General features: G+C 42.6%; 2 protein-coding genes across 2 annotated transcripts in view; both read right to left on the reverse strand.

The window, feature by feature from the left end:
* LOC139182031 (ATP-binding cassette sub-family C member 4-like) overlaps positions 1-23,185 on the reverse strand; it is a 404,344-nt gene that overhangs the window by 150,313 nt on the left and 230,846 nt on the right. The gene's annotated exons all lie outside the window — the stretch shown is intronic.
* LOC139182035 (ATP-binding cassette sub-family C member 4-like) overlaps positions 1-23,185 on the reverse strand; it is a 52,306-nt gene that overhangs the window by 21,810 nt on the left and 7,311 nt on the right. The window contains exons 5-6 of the mRNA XM_070785518.1: positions 15,840-15,929; positions 12,021-12,212 (exon numbers count right to left, since the gene is read on the reverse strand). Coding sequence (XP_070641619.1) covers positions 12,021-12,212; positions 15,840-15,929 — 282 coding nt within the window. The remainder of the gene's footprint in view (positions 1-12,020; positions 12,213-15,839; positions 15,930-23,185) is intronic.

The raw sequence follows: 23,185 nt of genomic DNA on the forward strand, positions 1-23,185 counted from the left end.
GTGTGAAGGTCTGTGCTAGAGACACAGGTGTGAGAACTGGTGGTCCAGGCTGGTGAAGGACTTGTTTTATCTTAAATTGCCAGTTTTGCTGATCTTGGTCTCCACTTCTGATTTTCAGAGAAGGGATGAAACCTGACCCGAGTCTTCACAGTGATACTTAAGGCAAGTCATAGTGTGACAGACGACGTCTGTATAAGAAATGGGAACAGAAAGAGCAGGCTGGGCAGGAAAACCAAAAGGAAAGAAACAACATGCTGAGGGACACCAAGCAGATCAGTTGGACTAAGTAGATCCTTGCCCTTAGAAGCAGGAAATACTCAAAGTTAAGAAGGATATGAAGTTTTGGCTTGAGGATCTGGGAATCTATCATAAGTTATATTTGAGTATTATTTAAGAAGTAGACAAATCAGTCTATTTTCCCCAGAGTATCTGGGAAAAATTTTTTTTAAATGACAAGAAAATCCCCAAAATGACCAGGTAACAATCAGGTTTAAGTTACACAGTTATTACACGGGAAATCTTTACTTCAAATTACCTATTAAACCCCTCAGGCATCAACCTAAGATACACAGCAGTACCTTTCTGTAGATGACGCCCTCACTTCTGTCTCTACTTTAGAAATTTGAGGAGAAAGAAAACTAGCACACTGGGGTCTCCATGATAAACAAGTCCTCTGATCTTCCTAAGTCTCATTTTCCTCTTCTACATAATGTGCTGCAGAAACCAGAATCACTAAACTCAAGCTGTGAGAATCGAAGGAAGTGTATGAACACCCTCCATAAATGGAAAAAGGACATGAATTGATTATAACTTGCTATTGGTGACTGATGTCTATTTTCTCTTCAAACCAACAGTGGGATCCCATGCATAGTGTGTATCACAACATGCAAAGCACACGACCACAAGGAAAAGATAGAGACTGTCTCCATCATAACCCTCCCTGACAGCCACAAGACATAAAGACACACACAGGTTTCCTGCTCACTCAGAGCTTAACTTGGGTGCATCCAATGAAGGGCAGCAATTGCTCTGTTGTGAAAATTCATCATTATGTCACTTCCTCTCTTTCTGGAGCTCAGAAATTAATACCATCTCTTGCTTTGGTTTTCATGAACAACAGCAAACCATTTTAAGATAGGTTCCAAGCCTTATACATACATACATACATACACATACACACACACACACACACACACACACACACACACCCGAGTTACTTGGCCTCCATTTCACTGATGACAATCCTTGCAAACTGTTCCACTTAGCTTTTATGCTTTGATTTTACATTGTTTTTGTTTCTTTCTCAAAATAGTGACATATCATAACACAAAAATCTTAACCATGCTCTAGAAAAGGCACATAAATCCACTCTTTTAATTAGTACATGAGGGGATAGAAACAGGCTCTCTTCAACTCTGGTGGTAGGACTTGAAGTGTGTTGGTGACTCTGAAATTATTCATGCATGAGCCCCACATGGGCAAAGCATTTCAGAGGATTTGAAGTAAAATCCAAGGCAGGCTAATTTCCTAGTCACCATTTTCTGATTAAATTAGAGGGAAAGGCCTGACTTGAGCATATATTACAATTCCTCCCACTGACAGGAAGGTGTTTTTATTCATGTTATTTTCCTCTAAGTTAAATTTCACCAATTTTCACTGAAAAATAGATACACAAATGAGAGGCAGACTAGGAAACAGTGCCACTGGTTTGATGCCATCATCCAGAAGCTCACCCAAGGCCCTTCAGCGATGGTGGAGACTTACAGAAGAAACACTGTTTTGTAGAAAGCTTTCACTTTCATGTCAGGTTCAAAGGATTTGCTAACAAAATAAGCCACTCGTTATATACAAATAAATAATACCAATATTTATCATAGAATTATCTAGCTTATTCAATATACTAATATTAAAAGAAAAGAGAAATAGAAACAGCAGAGGATACATCATCAAATTGGGTTCTGACCAACATCCAGATGCAAACAGTGCTGAGAAGTCCCATGACATAGCACATCTGGGGTCTCAATTTGTTACAGAATCCGAGTTCGCTCTGCTCGCCACACAGGCCAGAGAGACGAGGAGTTGAGGCCAGGAAGAAGAGAATTTATTTGGGGAGCCCGCTGACTGAGAAGATGCCAAGCTAGCACCTCAAAATGACCATCTTATCGGGGTCTGGATGCCAGGTTCTTTTATAGATCAGAGATGGGGAGGTGTGGAAGCAAAGTAAAAAGGCCATTAATCTTGCAAATCTCCTAGAATGTCAAGACTCAGGCATGGGATATGTTAATTTCTTCCTTCCTGCCATCTACAGGTGGTCAGGATTCTGAACAAAGGCACTTTAGTTTAACAGGCAGAGGAGCAGGATTCTCTAAGGTAGGACATTCAGTATGATTATATTAACAAAAGCAACAAAAAAAACCAGTCAACAAAATAGTTTCAACATGGAGTCAGAATTGGCTTCTTCTCTACAATAAGTAGGAGAAGGCAATGGCAACCCACTCCAGTACTCTTGCCTGGAAAATCCCATGGACGGAGGAGCCTGGTAGGCTGCAGTCCATGGGGTCGCTAAGAGTCGGGCCCGACTGAGCGACTTCACTTTCACTTTCATGCATTGGAGAAGGAAATGGCAACCTACTCCAGTATTCTTGCCTGGAGAATCCCAGGGACAGAGGAGCCTAGTGGGTTGCCGTCTATGGGGGTGCACAGAGTCGGACACGACTGAAGTGACTTAGCAGCAGCAGCTACAATGAACTGGGAAAAGGAGCCAAGTAGCACATCGGCTCTGTGGGTGAGATTTCAAACACTGCAGTTCAGTTGTTGTTGTTCAGTTGCTTAGTCGTATCTGACTCTTTGCGACCCCATAGACACAGCTCATCAGGCTTCCCTCTCCTTCACTATCTCCTGGAGTTTGCTCAAACTCATGTCCATTGAGTCGATGATGCCATCCAACCATCTTATCCTCTGTCACACCTTCTCCTCCTGCCCTCAAATTCTCCCATCAGGGTCTTTTCTAATGAGTCAGCTCTTCACATCAGGTAGCCAAAGTATTGGGGGTTTAGCTTCAGCATCAGTCCTTCCAATGAATATTTAGGGTTGATTTCCTTTTGCATTGACTGGTTTGATCTCCTTGCGGCAGTCCAAGGGACTCTCAAGAGTCTTCTCCAGCATCACAGTTCAAAAGTATCAACTGAACAACAACAACAAACACCGTGGAGAAGACTGCAGTAATGGTTAATGAGGGCCAGACGTGAGGCCCTGGTAGAAGAATGCTGTACTTCGGACTCAAACAGGGGGAGTCTGAGTCCCTCTTTTTTCACAGGTTTTTTTTTTTTTTTTTTCCCATTTGAAATTGCCCCTCCTCTCACAGCCTGTTAATATCCTGCCCATCTTTCCAGGCTGAGCCCAAACACACTCTCTCATGAAACCATCCTGGATTTATCTCTCTTCTTGTTGGGTTCCTAAGGCTGTGTTTACATCTCTTGTGAAGGACCTGTCTCATCCTGCTCCATCATTTATACACATGCAGACAGCTTTTCTCTGCTCCTGGGGGATAAGATCTGTGCACCAAGCACTGTGCTGGACCATAGTACTGGTTATCTCTAAGCCTCACAACAAGCTGCACAGGAAGTACTGGCCCCATTTCACAGATGAGGAAACTGAGATTAAGTGAGGTCACATTACTGGTATGAGGACTGTTACCTGTTAAACAGAAGAGCTGGACTCTGAACCAGCTCATGTCAGTTCAGAGCCTTTTGCTCTTTCACATCACGCTGCCCAGGTTGTGACTAAAGAGTGTATTTGAAATGAAGACAACACTAAACTAACTCAAGTCATGAAGGCCTAGACATAGAAGGATCAATTAACTTATTATCTTATGATTTTCCACGCAATCTGAAAAGAAAATATTCAAGTTAGGGGAAGCACACTGACTGAAACTGCCTACCCTGGCCAGGCACCACAGTAACTATTTGCATAAGGTCCTGGTAAGGAACATGGAACTAATAAGACACCGCCAACCAGAAGAGTTCAGGAAAGGTCAAAAGGAGACGCCACATGTCTGACCACCTCCCAGAATCCTTCTCGCTGGCATCCATCTTGGGTGAACAACGCAGGCACCACCAGGAAGGACTCTGGGTCAGAATGATTGGCTAAAGACAACCCTGAAACTAATCCCGTCACCATAAGACCCAAGACTGCGAGCCACATGGCAAAGCTGTTCTCCTGGGTTCCCTTACCCTTCTGCTCTCCACTCGGGTGCCCTTTCCAGATAAAATGTCTTGCTTTGTCAGCACATGTATCTCCTCGGACAATTTATTTCTGAGTGTTAGACAAGAGCCCTGTTTTGGGCCCTGGAAGGGTTCGTGCTGGCAGGAATGTGGTAAATATGAGATAAAGGTACAAGCTTATAGGCATCCAAGAGGGATTTGTAAGGTCAAGTGATCTATGTGGGAAAATATCAAACTAGAATTTATCAGCTTGATACCTTTAACTGTGTAATGCCCAAAAGTTTTTAAAAGCCTTAAAAATGTTTTGTAAAAACTTGTTTTTTTAAAAAAAACAACTTAAAACTCAAAAGTTTTTAAAAATGGTTAAAGATGACATGCAGACCAATGTTACATACACTCTTGCTTATGGTAACAGAATATGTTTACTGTTGATTTATGTAATATACTATATGTACAGCACCTATATAAATTATCAGCTCAAATAATGAAAGTTACATATATCAAGAAGATACCTTCTTTCTTACAAGTCACATTTTATGGATGTGACTTTACCAAAAACTGGTTGAGCTTATAATTAGAGGCTAATTTATTTTCAAAATTATTCTAACATTTATAGAGCGCTTGTTATGTCCCTAAGCAATCAGGTGCTTTAAAATCACTATTGCATGTCATTCTCGAAACAACCTTATAAGATTGACAGTATTATTATCTCCATTTTACAAATGAAGAAACAGGCTTGTAAGGTTCAGTCAGCCAAAACCACATACCTAGAAAACAGAGAAACTGAGACTCAATCCCTGAGTCTTCTGACTCCTGGGCCTTGGAGTTGATGTCATCAGCCTGAACTGATGTTGCCAATGGGATTACTTCAGGTTTTATTAGAAAAATGTTTTCATCTAGATGAACTTAAACATTTACTTCAATTTGACCTAGTTTAATACATCTAGTTGTTATTGACATTCTAAGAAATGCTGTTTTCCAGTGATTGTTCCTCTAGGATTTGGGGGATGTAGGAGGAGGAAGAACCTTGGGAAAAAAAAAAATCTTGATTATATTTATAGGAATGTATGTGTGGATGGCCGCTAAGTGCAGGTGGCTGCGACGACTGGCGTGCTAAGCGTGGCTGAGAGGAGCCACCCCACATCCAAAGTCAGGGGCAGAAGCCAGGAGGACCCCATGCCCGAAGGCAGCGGCCAAGAGGAGTTACCCCACGTTCGAGGTCAGGGGCAGCAGCTGAGAGTACCAGACTGCGACGGCGCAGGAACGGCCGAGAGGAGCTACCCCACATCCCGAGGCCAGGGGCAGTGGCTGGGAGGACCAACCCCACGTCCAAGGAGCCATGGCTGTGTGGGCACAGGAGAGCCTAGAGGTGCTATTCCACTTTGAAGGTGAGGAAGGGCGGTGGTGAGGAGATACCCCTTGTCCAAGGTAAGGAGCAATAAGGCTGCGCTTTGCTGGAGCAGCCATGAAGAGATATCCCACGCCCAAGATAAGAGAAACCCAAGTAAGATGGTAGGTGTTGCAAGAGGGCATCAGAGGGCAAACACACTGAAACCATACTCACAGAAAACTAGTCAATCTAATCACGGTAGGACCACAGCCTTGTCTAACTCAATGAAACTAAGCCATGCCCATGGGGCAACCCAAGATGGGAAGGTCATGGTGGAGAAGTCTGACAGAATGTGGTCCACTGGAGAAGGTAATGGCAAACCACTTCAGTATTCTTGCCTTGAGAACCCCATGAACAGTGTGAAAAGGCAAAATGATAGGATACTGAAAGAGAAACTCCCCAGGTCAGTAGGTACCCAATATGCTACTGGAGATCAGTGGAGCAATAACTCCAGAAAGAATGAAGGGATGGAGCCAAAGCAAAAACAATACCCAGCTGTGGATGTGACTGGTGATAGAAGCAAGGTCCGATGCTGTAAAGAGCAATATTGCATAGGAACCTGGAATGTCAGGTCCATGAATCAAGGCAAATTGGAAGTGGTCAAACAAGAGATGGCAAGAGTGAAAGTAGACATTCAGTGAACTGAAATGGACTGGAATGGGTGAATTTTACTCAGATGACCATTATATCTACTACTGCAGGCAGGAATCCCTTAGAAGAAATGGAGTAGCCATCATGGTCAACAAAAGAGTCTGAAATGCAGTACTTGGATGCAATCTCAAAAACGATAGAATGATCTCTGTTTGTTTCCAAGGCAGACCGTTCAATATCACGGTAATCCAAGTCTATGACCCAACCAGTTACGCTGAAGAAGCTGAAGTTGAATGGTTCTATGAAGACCTACAAGACCTTTTAGAACTAACACACCAAAAGATGTCCTTTTCATTATAGGGGACTGGAATGCAAAAGCAGGAAGTCAAGAAACACCTGGAGTAACAGGCAAATTTGGCCATGGAATACGGAATGAAGCAGGGCAAAGACTAATAGAGTTTTGCCAAGAAAATGCACTGGTCATAACAAACACCCTCTTCCAACAACACAAGAGAAGACTATACATGGACATCACCAGATGGTCAACACCAAAATCAGATTGATTATATTCTTTGCAGCCAAAGATGGAGAAGCTCTATATAGTCAGCAAAAACAAGACCAGGAGCTGACTGTGGCTCAGACCATGAACTCCTTATTGCCAAATTCAGACTAAAATTGAAGAAAGTAGGGAAAACCACTAGACCATTCAGGTATGACCTAAATCATATCCCTTATGATTATACAGTGGAAGTGAGAAATAGATTTAAGGGCCTGGACCTGATAGATAGATGGCCTGATGAACTATAGAATGAGGTTCATGACATTGTACAGGAGACAGGGATCAAGACCATCCCCATGGAAAAGAAATGCAAAAAAGCAAAATGGCTGTCTGGGGAGGCCTTACAAATAGCTGTGAAAAGAAGAGAAGCGAAAAGCAAAGGAGAAAAGGAAAGATATAAGAATCTGAATGCAGAGTTCCAAAGAATAGCAAGAAGAGATAAGAAAGCCTTCCTCAGGGATCAATGCAAAGAAATAGAGGAAAACAACAGAATGGGAAAGACTAGAGATCTCTTCAAGAAAATCAGAGATACCAAAGGAACATTTTATGCAAAGATGGGCTCGATAAAGGATAGAAATGGTATGGACCTAACAGAAGCAGAAGATATTAAGAAGAGATGGCAAGAATACACAGAAGAACTGTACAAAAAAGATCTTCATGACCCAGATAATCACGATGGTGTGATCACTCACCTAGAGCCAGACATCCGGAATGTGAAGTCAAGTGGGCCTTAGAAAGCATCACTACAAACAAAGCTAGTGGAGGTGATGGAATTCCAGTTGAGCTATTCCAAATCCTGAAAGATGATGCTGTGAAAGTGCTACACTCAATATGCCAGCAAATTTGGAAAACTCAGCAGTGGCCACAGGACTGGAAAAGGTCAGTTTTCACTCCAATCCCAAAGAAGGGCAATGCCAAAGAATGCTCAGACTACTGCACAACTGTACTCATCTCACAGGCTAGTAAAGTAATGCTCAAAATTCTCCAAGCCAGGCTTCAGCAATATGTGAACCGTGAACTTCCTGATGTTCAAGCTGGTTTTAGAAAAGGCAGAGGAACCAGAGATCAAATTGCCAACATCTGCTGGATCATGGAAAAAGCAAGAGAGTTCCAGAAAAACATCTATTTCTGCTTTATTGACTATGCCAAAGCCTTTGACTGTGTGGATCACAATAAACTGTGGGAAATTCTGAAAGAGATGGGAATACCAGACCACCTGACCTGCCTCTTGAGAAATTTGTATGCAGGTCAGGAAGAAACAGTTAGAACTGGACATGGAACAACACACTGGTTCCAAATAGGAAAAGGAGTACGTCAAGGCTGTATATTGTCACCCTGCTTATTTAACTTATATGCAGAGTACATCATGAGAAACGCTGGACTGGAAGAAACACAAGCTGGAATCAAGATTGCTAGGAGAAATCTCAATAACCTCAGATATGTGGATGACACCACCCTTATGGCAGAAAGTGAGGAGGAACTCAAAAGCCTCTTGATGAAAGTGAAAGAGGAGAGTGAAAAAGTTGGCTTAAAGCTCAACATTCAGAAAATGAAGATCATGGCATTTGGTCCCACCACTTCATGGGAAATAGATGGGGAAACAATGGAAACAGTGCCAGACTTTATTTTTCTGGGCTCCAAAATCACTGCAGATGGTGACTGCAGCCATGAAATTAAAAGACGCTTCCTCCTTGGAAGGAAAGTTTTGACCAACCTAGATAGCATATTGAAAAGCAGAGACATTACTTTGCCAAGAAAGGTCCGTCTAGTCAAGGCTATGGTTTTTCCTGTGGTCATGTATGGATGTGAGAGTTGGACTGTGAAGAAGGCTGAGCGCCGAAGAATTGATGCTTTTGAACTGTGATGTTGGAGAAGACTCTTGAGAGTCCCTTGCACTGCAAGGAGATCCAACCAGTCCATTCCGAAGGAGATCAGCCCTGGGATTTCTTTGGAAGGAATGATGCTAAATCTGAACCTCCAGTACTTTGGCCACCTCATGTGAAGAGTTGACTCATTGGAAAAGACTCTGATGCTGGGAGGGATTGGGGGCAGGAGGAGAAGGGGATGACAGAGGATGAGATGGCTGGATGGCATCACTGACTCAATGGACGTGAGTCTCAGTGAACTCTGTGAGTTGGTGATAGACAGGGAGGCCTGGCGTGCTGCGATTCATGGGGTCGAAAAGAGTCGAACAGGATTGAGTGACTGATCTGATCTGATCTATGTGTGGATGGGCAGATGTAGAGGAAAGGGTTAGAATAGAAAGGACAGCGACAATTTACTGAAACCCTGACATGCCTGCATTTCATAGGCATGGCCTATAGCTTTTACAGTAACCTCACTCCTCCTGCTTTTAATAAGAAAGGAAACTGAGACAAACACTTAGAGATACCTCCTAGGACTGCTTCTCTCCAAAGGCCAAGCCTTTTTTACCGCACATATAGTCTCCGTATCTACAGGACAAAATACCTCCAGCACACCACTATTATGTGACCACCTGATGCCCATCCACTGAGTCATGGATTCTAAAAGGAGATGAGCAGAGGATCATTACTTTTTAGGTGGTTCCCAGGTATCATAACGACCTTGCTGACCCCTGCTAATCAGAGGTAGAGATGACACTTCAGAGCAGCAGCAAAACCTCCTGGAAACTTTCTGACCCAATATCCTCTTGAAATGTCAGACGCCCAGGCAGGAAACAGAACATACCCAAAGTAACAGCAGGCAAGACTAAGCCACAGCTCATCTCTTCACGACTTCTCTGCCCTGGGCCTCCCTTCCTGCCAAGGAGGGAATGGGCACGAGGGGCCCGACTGCATGTCCTGACTGTGCAGAGAACAGGAGAGCAGTCCATGTTTATAAACATCACATCATGTACAGAAGAATCGCTGTGCAGCCCAGTCCTGCAGGGCCCTTTCCCACCAGAGTCTGTGCTGCACAGACTCCCAAGGATGGGTGAAGCCCCGGACGCTGCCCATATTACTGGTCCTGTCACCCCATGTGGCTTCGGCAAAGCATTGGCCCCCAGGGAAACACTGAATATCAGCCACTGTCCAGCACCTGCTCTTTTGCAGAGACACTCAAATGTGGGGAGAAAGACAAGGCTGAGCTTCACCAGAAAGGAAAGGTCATAATAGAAACACCCACATACTGGTCTGGGTCTCTGGAGTCTGATCTGGGCATCAGGAGGTTGACATGATTAAGGTAAAGAGGAAACACGTGAAATCTGTTTATTCCACACCCCACCTTCCAGCTTTATCCATCACCTGCTTTTTAAAAAGTTCTCTCTCCAAGCCTCAGTTGTACCAACTATAGAATGAAGATGGTAACACTGAAGATAATCAGGCTGCTGCTGCTGCTGCTAAGTCACTTCAGTCGTGTCCAACTCTGTGCGACCCCAGAGATGGCAGCCCACCAGGCTCCCCCGTCCCTGGGATTCTCCAGGCAAGAGTACTGGAGTGGGTTGCCATTTCCTCCTCCAATGCATGAAAGTGAAAAGGGAAAGTGAAGTCGCTCAGTCGTGCCCGACTCTGAAGATAATCATAAAGAATTAATAATTCATATACCCTCTTCTGGGAGAAGGCAATGGCACCCCACTCCAGTACTCTTGCCTGAAAAATCCCATGGATGGAGGCGCCTGGTAGGCTGCAGTCCATGGGGTCGTTAAGAGTCGGGCATGACTGAGCGACTTCACTTTCCCTTTTCACTTTCATACATTGGAGGAGGAAATGGCAACCCACTCCGGTGTTCTTGCCTGGAGAATCCCAGGGACGGCAGGGCCTGGTGGGCTGCCGTCTATGGGGTCGCACAGAATCGGACACGACTGAAGAGACTTAGCAGCAGCAGCATACCCTCTTCTGGGTGCATGTCTGAGAAAGAGAAATAATTTGCATGTAGACTCTAAATAAATGGGAGCTATTGTCTCAATGTTTGATGTTTGCTTTCCCCTTCTTTTCTTACACAGTATAAACACTATTTAATAAAAATCTTGCTGATTACTGCTAACTTGGCATCGGTTCTGCAAACACAATCTCCCATTAACCAACCACAGACCAGGAGAAAGAAACAGAAGAGTGAGCAATTCCATTTTGTCCACATCATCAAAAATTGATATTCACCTGATAAAAATCTATGATGTTCAAGCATTACTCAAGCGAAATTACTGTTTTTCAGAAAGCAGGTTTGTCGTCTCCACCACCACACCTTTGAAAGACAGTCCCAGCCTTTTCCTCACAGTATAAAAGATGTCCAGATCTGAACAGACCACAGGGGGAGCCCTTTAACACTATTGTTCATGGATTTTTATAACTCAAGAGAGTAAAATACTGTTTAATCTGTATTTGTTTTTCTTTCTTTTTGCCAAATTACATTTTCTTATTAAGTTCAGTTTTCATCATTCATTTACTAATTTCATCTAAATCTCAAGGTAGAGTTAAATGTTTCTTCTTGCCATTTTCTGTGAAACTCAATGCAATTTCTGAAAACAATCTCTCCCCCAATGAAATGAGGCAGGATTAAGAAGAAATTTTAAAGCATTACATTTTCTTTAATAAATTACAAGTCAAAACCAAACAGAGAGGGAAACCTGGAAACTGAAAGAGACTGAGGAGGCACTAACCAAGTGCAGTGGGCAGACCTCATGTGGAGTCTGATTCCATCAATAGTGAACAAGATTTCTCAGTGAAATGATTGGCAACATGTAAACACTGATGAAAAAGTTGATGATATTCAGGAATTAGGGTAATTTTTCAGGTGAAATAATGTTGGTAATTTTTTTTTTTCCAAAGGCTTTCCTATCTTTTAGACAAAAACAGAAGAAATGTTTACAGATGGACTGACTAATCTGAGGTCTAGGATCTGCTCCAGAATAATAATGGGGTGGGGGTGGGGCTGGCAGAGGGCAGGGGTGGAGATGCAACAAGACTGGCCACCAGCTGATCCTGGTTGGAGCTGGGGGTGGGTACATGAGAGATCATTACAGTGTGCTCTCTGTTTTTACAAATTTTTGTAACTGTCCATTAAAAAAAGAACCTAAACCTGAATGAAGCTTTACCAAATGAAATAAAGGCATTCTGTGATTATCACATCAGAATTAAAACAACTGCGTATACAACTGCATGTTTACCCAGACCAGCTTAAAGCAACAATCAAAGACCTTTCAATTTTTTTAAAAAAAGAACTTTCAACAAACCTCATAGCTTAAGCCAATACTCTCAATTGAAATTTGAGTATATGCAGCTCACAAGTCATTACTCACCTCTTCCAAAGCACAAGCCTTTATTACTTCTTTATATCGCTCTTCTTCGTATTTCTTCCCAAATAAAATGTTACTTCTCACAGTTCCTGGAAACAGCCAGGGCTGCTGAGAAACATATGCGATCCTCCCATGCACGCTGACCTTCCCCTGGCTCGGGGCCAGCTCCCCCAGCAGAGCACGTAACAGTGACGACTGAAACAGACGGCAACATGTGAATAGGGAGAACTCAGGCCTGGACACGAATGCCGCAGTCCCCACCCTGGTGCTTGATCAAGGATATCAGAACAGGATAAAGTGCAGCTCTGAATATTGAAGGAAAAACGTGGAAAAGAGCACTATTGGTCAATGTAAACTGAAGGGGGATAAGGAATATAAATACCATAACAATCTACCCTGCGTTAGTTTCCCCAAATAGAGCACTCTACTCAGCAAAGACTAAGAATGTGTAACATTCTTCTCTAGCAGAGCAGACCAGCAGGATGTGTACTTTCTGTTCAGTTCAGTCACTCAGTCGTGTCCGACTTTTTGCAAGCCCATGAACCACAGCACGCCAGGCCTCCCTGTCCATCACCAACTCCCGAAGTCCACCCAAACCCATGTCCATCGAGTCGGTGATGCCATCCAACCATCACATTCTCTGTTGTCCCCTTCTCCTCCTGCCCTCAATCTTTCCCAGCATCAGAGTTTTTTCAAATGAGTCAGCTCTTCACATCAGGTGGCCAAAGTATTGGAATTTCAGCTTCAACATCAGTCCTTCCAATGAACACTCAGGACTGATCTCCTTTAGGATGGACTGGTTGGATCACCTTGCAGTCCCCTCTCAAGAGTCTCGTCCAAAACCACAGTTCAAAAGCATCAATTCTTTTGTGCTCAGCTTTCTTTACAGTCCAATTCTCACATCCATACATGACTACTGGAAAAACCATAGCCTTGACTAGATGGACGTTTGTTGGCAAAGTAATATCTCTGCTTTTGAATATGCTATCTAGGTTGGTCATGACTTCCCTTCCAAGGAGCAACTGTCTTTTAATTTCATGGCTGCAATCACCATCTGCAGTGATTTTGGAGCCCAGAAAAATAGTCAGCCACTGTTTCCACTGTTTCCCCATCTATTTGCCATGAAGTGATGGAACCAGATGCCATGATCTTAGTTTTCTGAATGTTGAGCTTTAACATTTTCACTCTCCTCTTTCACTTTCATCAAGAAGCTCTTTAGTTCCTCTTCATTTTCTGCCATAAGAGTGGTGTCATCTGCATATCTGAGGTTATTGATATTTCTCGCAGCAATCTTGATTCCAGCTTGAGCTTCCTCCAGGCCAGTGTTTCTCATGATGTACTCTGCATATAAGTTAAATAAGCAGGGTGACAATATACAGCCTTGACATACTCCTTTTCCTATTTGGAACTAGTCTGTTGTTCCATGTCCAGTTCTAACTGTTGTTTCCTGACCTGCATACAGGTTTCTCAAGAGACAGGTCAGGTTGTCTGGTATTCCCATCTCTTTCAGAATTTTCCACAGTTTATTGTGATCCGCATAGTCAAAGGCTTTGGCATAGTCAATAAAGCAGAAATAGATGTTTTTCTGTAACTCTCTTGCTTTTTCGATGATCCAGTGTATGTTGGCAATTTGATCTTTGGTTCCTCTGCCTTTTCTAAAACCTGCTTGAACATCTGGAAGTTCACGGTTCACATACTGCTGAAGCCTGGCTTGGAGAATTTTAAGCATTACTTTACTAGCGTGTGAGATGGATGCAATTGTGTGGTAGTTTGTGCACTACTTTCTGTATCTGATGTTTAATGCAGTTGTTCCTGCATCTGGATATCTGTTACTTGACAAATACTTGTTTTTAAAAAGGTATGTGGGGACTTTCCCTGGTGGTCCAGTGGTTAAGAATCCACCTTCCAGGATGTGGGGAAGGGATATATAGGGAGTTTGGGATGGACATGTACACACTGCTATATTTAAAATGCATAACCAACAAGGACTTACTGTATAGCACATGGAACTCTACTCAATGCTTTGTGGCAGTCTGGATGGGAGGGGAGTTTGCCGGAGAATGGATACACATATATATGTATGGTTGAAAGATACCCTTCACTGTTCACCTGAAACTATCACAACACTGTTAATTGGCTATATCCCAATATAAAATAAAAAGTTTAAAAAGTTAACAATTATACCCAGATTAAAAAAAAAAAAAAAAAGAATCTGTTTTCCATTGCCAGGGGCTCTGCTTAGATACTTGGTTAGGGAACTAAGATCCCACATGCCCCAGGGCAACTAGGCCAACACACAATTAGAGAGCCCATGTACTGCAACTAAGACCCAATTCAGCCGAATAAATAAATATTCTTTTTTAACTTAAAGCCATGCGTGAAGAATATATCCAAAGATTATTAATTAAGAGAACTCTGAGGTTGTTGTGGTCAAAGAGTTAAAGTCCATCATGCCTAGGGAGCTCAAAGTCAGTGCTCTGTAACAACCTAGAGGAGTGCAAGGTGGGAGGGAGGTTCAAGAGGTAGGGGACAGGCATATACCTACAGCTGATTCATGCTGATGTATGGCAGAAGCTGACACAATATTGTAAAGCAATTATCGTCCAATTAATAAATAAATAAATTTTTAAAATGTAAAATGAATACATAAATTTGAAGTAAGCCAGAAGGAAAAACACCAATACAGTATACTAACGCATATATATGGAATTGAGAAAGATGGTAACAATAACCCGGTGTACGAGACAGCAAAAGAGACACTGATGTATAGAACAGTCTTATGGACTCTGTGGGAGAGGGAGAGGGTGGGAAGATTTGGGAGAATGACATTGAAACATGTAAAATATCATGTAAGAAATGAGTTGCCAGTCCAGGTTCGATGCACGATACTGGATGCTTGGGGCTAGTGCACTGGGACGATCCAGAGGGATGGTATGGGGAGGGAGGAGGGAGGAGGGTTCAGGATGGGGAACACATGTATACCTGTGGCGGATTCATTTTGATATTTGGCAAAACTAATACAATTATGTAAAGTTTAAAAATAAAATAAAATTTAAAAAAATTTTTTTTAAGAAATATAAATAAATAAATATTTTAAAAAGTCCATCATAGAGGTAATCATCTCCCTCTAGTGTACAAATCCCACATTTAGGTTTCTGTATTTTGTTGTGCAAAACACAGGAGACTAAGTGCACATACACATGTCCTTCAATCTGTTGTAACACACAGAAGTGGCATGTCTATGTCCACACCATCAGAGCACTCACCACACTGGGCTGAAATAATCTGCCTGCATATCTGTCTCACCTCAGAATCTGGTTGCCTCTGAAAGGCCGAGGCATCGGGTCTGGCTCACGTCTGTACCTTGAGCTCTTCCACGCGGCTGCACATTCACTTACATGTGCACTGGCGGAACCAGGTAAAGTCACATGAGGAAATGCTCAGAGCTTCTGGCAAGAGCCTTCACCACCTCCAGACTTTCTGGAGGGGCCATTGTGACAAGAAGAAGTCCCCACTGTCTCCATCTATCCTGAACAGCTATCACATCAATAATTTCCTTCACTGAAACAGCCAAACCCCCCACAAGCAGTTCCCAACTGTGCAACATGAAACATCAAGAAGGAAACCACAGTGTGTATTTATCAAGACTTATTTTGCCATGAAACCTTCTTACAAACTAACATTCTATGGAACACACCTAGAGAAACACTGTTCTAGACACACCCAATTCAAACCCTGTCACACTCAGCTGTGGGCTCCACTCTGAGAATTTAACAGGAGCTGCAGCATTGCGTCAAACTGACAAAAGGCATCACAACTTACCTTTCCTGCTCCCACAGGTCCAACCACAGTCAACAGTTCACCGGGTCTGACAGTAAACGAAAGGCCTTTTAGGGTTGGTGATTCTGATTCCTGCAAATTAAAGTTTATAAAAACACACTCATTTCAACAAAGTAACACAAATTACTTCAGAAAGTAGTTGAAAATAATATAATAGTCATTGATATGCTAATATATCTTCCCTGGTGACTTCCCCTGTGGCTCAGCTGGTAAAGAATCTGCCTGCAATGTAGGAGACCTGGGTTGGGAAGATTCCCTGGAGAAGGGAATAGCTACCCACTCCAGTATTCTGGCCTGGAGAATTTCATGGACTGTATAGTCCATGGGGGTCGCAAAGAGTCAGACATGACTGAGTAACTTTCACTTTCATGCTAATATAGCCCACAATTTTTATCCTTCCTATTTTAAGATACTGTGTCCTGGAGGCCTTTTCATCCAATCCTATCTCTTTGGGTGTTTGAAGCAGCTATAATTGCCTTTAGGAAGATACCTTATTTCATCAGATTTCCATACAGACACAGCTTTAGACACCTATAGAATTTAAGTAGTAGAGATGACAAGGTGCCTGCATGAAATGCAAACTGCATGATGCACACGAACTTATTAATATAATGTACTTAGAGTATTCAGAGGGAGGTTTTTAATTATTTATAAGTTTTCATCATAAGCTTTGGTTTTACCTGTCTACCTCATTAATCTTCACAAGGTGGCAGCATAAGTACCTAGCATGCCTGGTCTTTTAATAAATAATTTGAAATCACTAATCTCTCCATTTTCATTTGATATACAATAAACCTCAGTAATGCTCAGCAAGCAAAAGGGCACTTTATATGAAGTCACTCATGCTAAATTAACTCCTATAAGTAACGGTCAGAGTTCTAATTTACCAAGAGCTCTAATGTAACACCAACAACAAAATAATGAAGAATAAAGAAATTAATTATGACATCATGGGTCAGAGTGATAAAGCCTCAATTTTATATGTGATATACGCATTACCTATTCTGGCTAAATAGGAGCAATAAAGTGCTTCTACTACAAGGAAAACAAAAAACATGGATGTACACGAGACAGTGCATAGTCCAATATGACGGAGAAGGAAAAGTACCATCATGCCAATCACGGGTCATATTCCTGAAAGACTCAAGGTGTCTGTACATCTTTACATATCTAAATGTTAAGAGAATTCTCAGTAACTGCTATGTTTAAGAAAGAGACACACACACACACACACACATACACACAATGGTTACGTATGATTAAGTAAAAGTCTGGATAATCTTCAAATTGAATTTTTTTTCTAGAAAGAACTGAACTGATTAAAAAATGTTCACATACTAAAAAAATTTGACAATGATTTTTCATCACCAAAAAAACTTGCTCCAGATTTTAGGAATTAAAAATCAATAAAAAGCTAGATTTTAATACATGAGAAAGATTTTTTTAAGCTTTTTAAATTTCTCCACTTCTTTCTTCCTGCCTGAAACTTGGGATTCCTATTTTACTACTTTTCACTCAATTATGACTACAAAATAGTGAACTACCTACAAACATCAGCTTCCCATCACAGCCCCTCAGATGGTCAGGGCCAGACACTGAGTTCCCTCCCTGTTCAGGCTTCAGTATCCAGCACTGCTCTAGGATGACCAGAAGGGGGCAGCACTCGACAGCTCAGAGGCACTAGGTCTGCTCCCCAACTGGTTATCCAGGCTCAGGGGACAATGACTCAACAAAACACCCCGACTCTGTGCAGATACAGTTCCAAACCCCTGTCCCATGAGATTTGGAGGCCCCCACAGAACCTTTATTTTGCTTTTTTTCTTATTTTGGCTGCACTGGGTCTTTGTTGCGGTGTGTGGGCTTAGTTGCTCCAGAGCATGTGAGATCTTAGTTCCCCAACCAGGGGTGGAACCCGAATCTACTGCATTGGAAGGTGGATTCTTAACCACTGAACCACTAGAGAAGTCCCTGGGGCCATTTATATTAAAGCTGAGACCTTCCCCACCTGTCCACCTGGCTGTATAGTGAGAAGGTTACAGAGCTCATGTCTATCTCCTGCCTCCCAACCCAGCAGGGGCTTCATTCAGATTCAGCTTCTCTCCAAAACTCCCAATGTCTGTGCTTCTCCCCCCACCCCTTTCAAGGGCTCTCTCACCCATGACCTATGACAGCCCTTAATTACTAATGGTGCCAGCAAGGTGCACAGTCCTTTCATAGGCAAGGGCAGGACAACAGAACAGGGTGTTCTGTACTAAGGGCAAGAAGTCTGAGAACATGATATTCAGCTCTTGAAAGAACAAAATAGTTCATCTGAAAATGCTGCATAGTTTGGTACAAAAGAAATTAAGTGGACACCTGTACACAATGCGGGGGTGTGTGTAGGGGACAAAAGGACAGACATAGCGTTGGGCGTCCCAGTTCCACTTGAACACCCGCATGGAGGACATGATATCCAGGCTCTCCCACCTGCTGCTCTGGGCATGGGCTGCCTGGCCATAGTCTGTGTGATGACCATGGCTCAGGACACCACCGTGGCCCTGAATGTAACTATACACCCAGCTTTACTGACCACCACCATGAGAGCCCCAATGCCGTGCTTCCTGAGGGTCACCTCTCCAGCACCAGAAATCTGGGGAAACGACAACAGCTATGTCTCCTGTTTAGATGCTAAGGCTGCTAATATTACCTGCTTTTGTATTGAATGAAAGGCAAAAGCTACTGTTCAGATAATTCAACGTTAGTGACTGCCAGGTGATGAACACAGCTGACACACCATAGCAACCACCATGAAAACCGCAGGGCTGCTTTCCCCACCTCAGCTCCCACTATAGCTACTCTCAGCTACAACTAACACCACTCTATCTACAACCTCACATCCTGTGTCAAAGCCAGCTATGATGCAACCGGTTTCTTTAGAGGAAATGTCCTTATCCTGCATGCATGACTTTCTTTCTAATCAGCTCAGTTCAGTTCAGTCGCTCAGTCATGTCCAGGTCTTTGCGACCCCATGAACTGCAGCATGCCAAGCCTCCCTGTCCATCACCAACTCCCAGAGATTACCCAAACCCATGTCCATCGAGTTGCTGATGCCATCCAGCCATCTCATCCTCTGTCATCCCCTTCTCCTCCTGCCCTCAATCTTTCCCAGCATCAGGGTCATTTCAAATGAGACAGCTCTTCGCATCAGGTGGCCAAAGTATTGGAGTTTCAGCTTCAACATCAGTCCTTCCAACGAACACTGAGGACTGATCTCCTTTAGGATGGACTGGCTGGATCTCCTTGCAAGCCAAGGGACTCTCAAGAGTCTTTTCCAACACCACAGTTCAAAAGCATCAATTCTTCTGTGGTCCGATTTCTTTATACTCCAACTCTCACATCCATACATGACTACTGGAAAAACCATAGCCTTGACTACATGGACCTTTGTTGGCAAAGTAATGTCTCTGCCTTTTAATATACTGTCTAGGCTGGTCATAACTTTCCTTGCAAGGAGTAAGCGTCTTCTAATTTCATGGTTATAATCACCATCTGCAGTGATTTTGGAGCCCAAAAAAATAAAGTCTGACACTGTTTTCACTGTTTCCCCATCTATTTCCCATTAAGTGATAGGACCAGATGCCATGATCTTAGTTTTCTGAATGTTGAGCTTTAAGCCAACTTTTTCACTCTCCTCTTTCACTTTCATCAAGAGGCTCTTTAGTTCTTCACTTTCTGCTATAAGGGTGGTATCATCTGCACATCTGAGGATACTGATATTTCTCCTGGCAATCTTGATTCCAGCTTGTGCTTCCTCCAGCCCAGCGTTTCTAATGATGTACTCTGCATATAAGTTAAATAGGCAGGGTGACAATATACAGCCTTGACGTACTCCTTTTCCTATTTGGAACCTGTCTGTTGTTCCATGTCCAGTTCTAACTGTTGATTCCTAACCTGCATACAGGTTTCTCAAGAGACAGGTCAGGTGATCTGGTATTCTCATCTCTTTCAGAATTTTCCACAGTTTGTTGTGATCCACACAGTCAAAGGCTTTAGCATAGTCAATAAAGCAGAAATAGATGTTTTTCTGTAACTCTCTTGCTTTTTCCATGATCCAGCGGATGTTGGCAATTTGATCTCTGGTTCCTCTGCCTTTTCTAAAACCAGCTTGAACATCTAGAAGTTCACAGTTCATGTATTCCTGAAGCCTGGCTTGGAGAATTTTGAGCATTACTTTACTAGCGTGTGAGATGAGTGCAATTGTGCAGTAGTTTGAGCATTCTTTGGCATTGCCTTTCTTAGGGATTGGAATGAAAACTGACCTTTTCCAGTCCTGTGGCCACTGCTGAGTTTTCCAAATTTGCTGGCATATTGAGTGCAGCACTTTCACAACATCACCTTTTAGGATTTTAAATAGCTCAACTCGAATTCCACCACTTCTGGCTAGCTTTGTTTGTAGTGATGCTTCCTAAGGCCCACTTGACTTCACATTCCAGGATGTCATCTGAGTTAAATTCACCCATTCCTGTCCATCTTACTTTGCTGATTCCTAGAATGTCAATGTTCACTCTTGATACCTCCTGTTGACCACTTCCAATTTGCCTTGATTCATGGACCTAACATTCCAGATTCCTATGTAATATTGCTTTTTACAATATCTGACCTTGCTTCTATCACCAGTCACATACACAACTGGGTTTTGTTTTGTTTTGTTTGCTTTGATTCCATCCCTTTATTCTATCTGGAGTATTTCTCCACTGATCTCCGGTAGCATATTGGGCACTTACCAACCTGGGGAGTTCATCTTTCAGTGTCCTATCTTTTTGTCTATTCATACTCTTCATGGGGTTCTCAAAGGAAGAATACTGAAGAGTTTTGCCATTACATCTGATAGACAGAGTGTCTGATGAACTATGGATGGAGGTTAGTGACACTGTACAGAAGACAGGGATCAAGACCATCCCCATGGAAAAGAAATACAAAAAAGCAAAATGGCTGTCTGAGAAGGCCGTACAAATAGCTGTGAAAAGAAGAGAAGCCAAAAGCAAAGGAGAAAAGGAAAGATATACTCATTTGAATGCAGTGTTCCAAAGAATAGCAAGGAGAGGTAAGAAAGACTTCCTCAGCGATCAATGCAAAGAAATACAGGAAAACAAAAGAATGGGAAACACTAGAGGTCTCTTCAAGAAAATTAGAGATACCAAGGGAACATTTCATGCAAAGATGGGCTCGATAAAGGACAGAAATGGTATGGACCTAACAGAAGCCGAAGCTATTAAGAAGAGGTGGCAAGAATACACAGAAGAACTGTACAAAAAAGATCTTCATGACCCAGATAATCATGATGGTGTGATCACTCACACTCACCTAGACACAGACATCCTGGAATGTGAAGTCAAGTGGGTCTTAGGAAACATCACTACAAACAAAGCTAGCAGAAGTGGTGGAATTCGAGTTGAGCTATTTCAAATCCTAAAAGGTGATGCTGTGAAAGTGCTACACGCAATATGCCAGTAAATTTGGAAAACTCAGCAGTGGCCACAGGACTGGAAAAGGTCAGTTTTCATTCCAATCCCTAAGAAAGGCAATGCCAAAGAATGCTCAAACTACTGCACAATTGCACTCATCTCACACGCTAGTAAAGTAATGCTCAAAATTCTCCAAGCCAGGCTTCAGGAATACATGAACTGTGAAATTCCAGATGCTCAAGCTGGTTTTAGAAAAGGCAGAGGAACCAGAGATCAAACTGCCAACATCCTCTGGATCATTGAAAAAGCAAGAGAGTTCCAGAAAAACATCTATTTCTGCTGTATTGACTATGCCAAAGCCTTTTCTTTGTGGTTCACTATAAACTGTGGAGAATTCTGAAAGAGATGGGAATACCAGACCGCCCGACCTGTCTCTTGAGAGACCTGTATGCAGGTCAGGAAGAAACAGTTAGAACTGGACATGGAACAACAGACTGGTTCCAAATAGGAAAAGGAGTACGTCACGGCTGTATATTGTCACCCTGACTATTTAACTTATATGCAGAGTACATCATGAGAAACGCTGGGCTGGAAGAAACACAAGCTGGAATCAAGATTGCCGGGAGAAATATCAATAACCTCAGATATGCAGATGACACCACCCTTATGGCAGAAAATAAAGAGGAACTAAAGAGCCTCTTGATGAAGGTGAAAGAGGAGAGTGAGAAAGTTGGCTTAAAGCTCAACATTCAGAAAACTAAGATCATGGCATCTGGTTCCATCACTTCATGGAAAATGGATGGGAAACAGCGGAAATAGTGTCAGACTATTTTTTGGGCTCCAAAATCACTGCAGATGGTGACTGCAGCTATGAAATTAAAAGACGCTTACTCCTTAGAAGGAAAGTTATGACCAACCTAGACAGCGTATTAAAAAGCAGAGACATTTCTTTGCCAACAAAAGTCTGTCTAGTCAAGGCTATGGTTTTTCCAGTGGTCATGTATGGATGTGAGAGTTGGAATGTGAAGAAAGCTGAGCACCAAAGAATTGATACTTTTGAACTATGATGTTGGAGAGGACTCTCGAGAGTGCCTTGCACTGCAAGGAGACCCAACCAGTCCATCCTAAAGGAGATCAGTCCTGGGTGTTCATTAGAAGGACTGATCTTGAAGCTGAAACCAATACTTTGGCCACCTCATGTGAAGAGCTGACTCATTGGAAAAGACCCTGATGCTGGGAAGGATTGGGGGCAGAAGAATGGGACGACAGAGGATGAGATGGCTGGATGGCATCACCAACTCGATGGACTTTAGTTTGGGTAAACTCCGGGAGTTGGTGATGGACAGGGAGGCCTAGCTTCTGCAATTCATGGGGTAGCAGAGAATCGGACATGACTGAACGACTGAACTGAACTGAACCTCTATGAGGCAAGAAGGAAGCTGTTTTAGAATAATTTACTATTTCTTTAATGAGACAGTCATTTTAAGTTTTGACACAGGAAATGGGAGTATAATTTCAGAGAAATTTTAGTTGATCTGATTACTGTAGATTTTTAATGATGATTGCCCTGAGTAAACAGATCACAGTTTTTCTTTCTTCTGTATCCTTTCTCAGTTTTTATTTCTGTGGTATGATAAGCATGCATACTTTCATTTCTTTAGTTTCCTTATGAATCACTAGTTTTTACAAGTTTAGAGAGATCCTTCTTCCCTGCCTTTGACACACAGGATTAGTTCAGGGGCTTCAATCAGTTTAAAATGAGCTTTTGCTCACTAAGTCTCCAGGTCCTTAAGGCTTTTTTGTTTTAGTTTCTTTATCCTATAGTGGCTGAATTTAGCACTTGGTTTTCAATATTTTACCGTAAGAAATGACAAGTTGCTTTTG

Source organism: Bos indicus, unplaced genomic scaffold, assembly GCF_029378745.1.
Source record: "Bos indicus isolate NIAB-ARS_2022 breed Sahiwal x Tharparkar unplaced genomic scaffold, NIAB-ARS_B.indTharparkar_mat_pri_1.0 scaffold_64, whole genome shotgun sequence".
In the NCBI taxonomy this organism is placed as follows: domain Eukaryota; kingdom Metazoa; phylum Chordata; class Mammalia; order Artiodactyla; family Bovidae; genus Bos; species Bos indicus.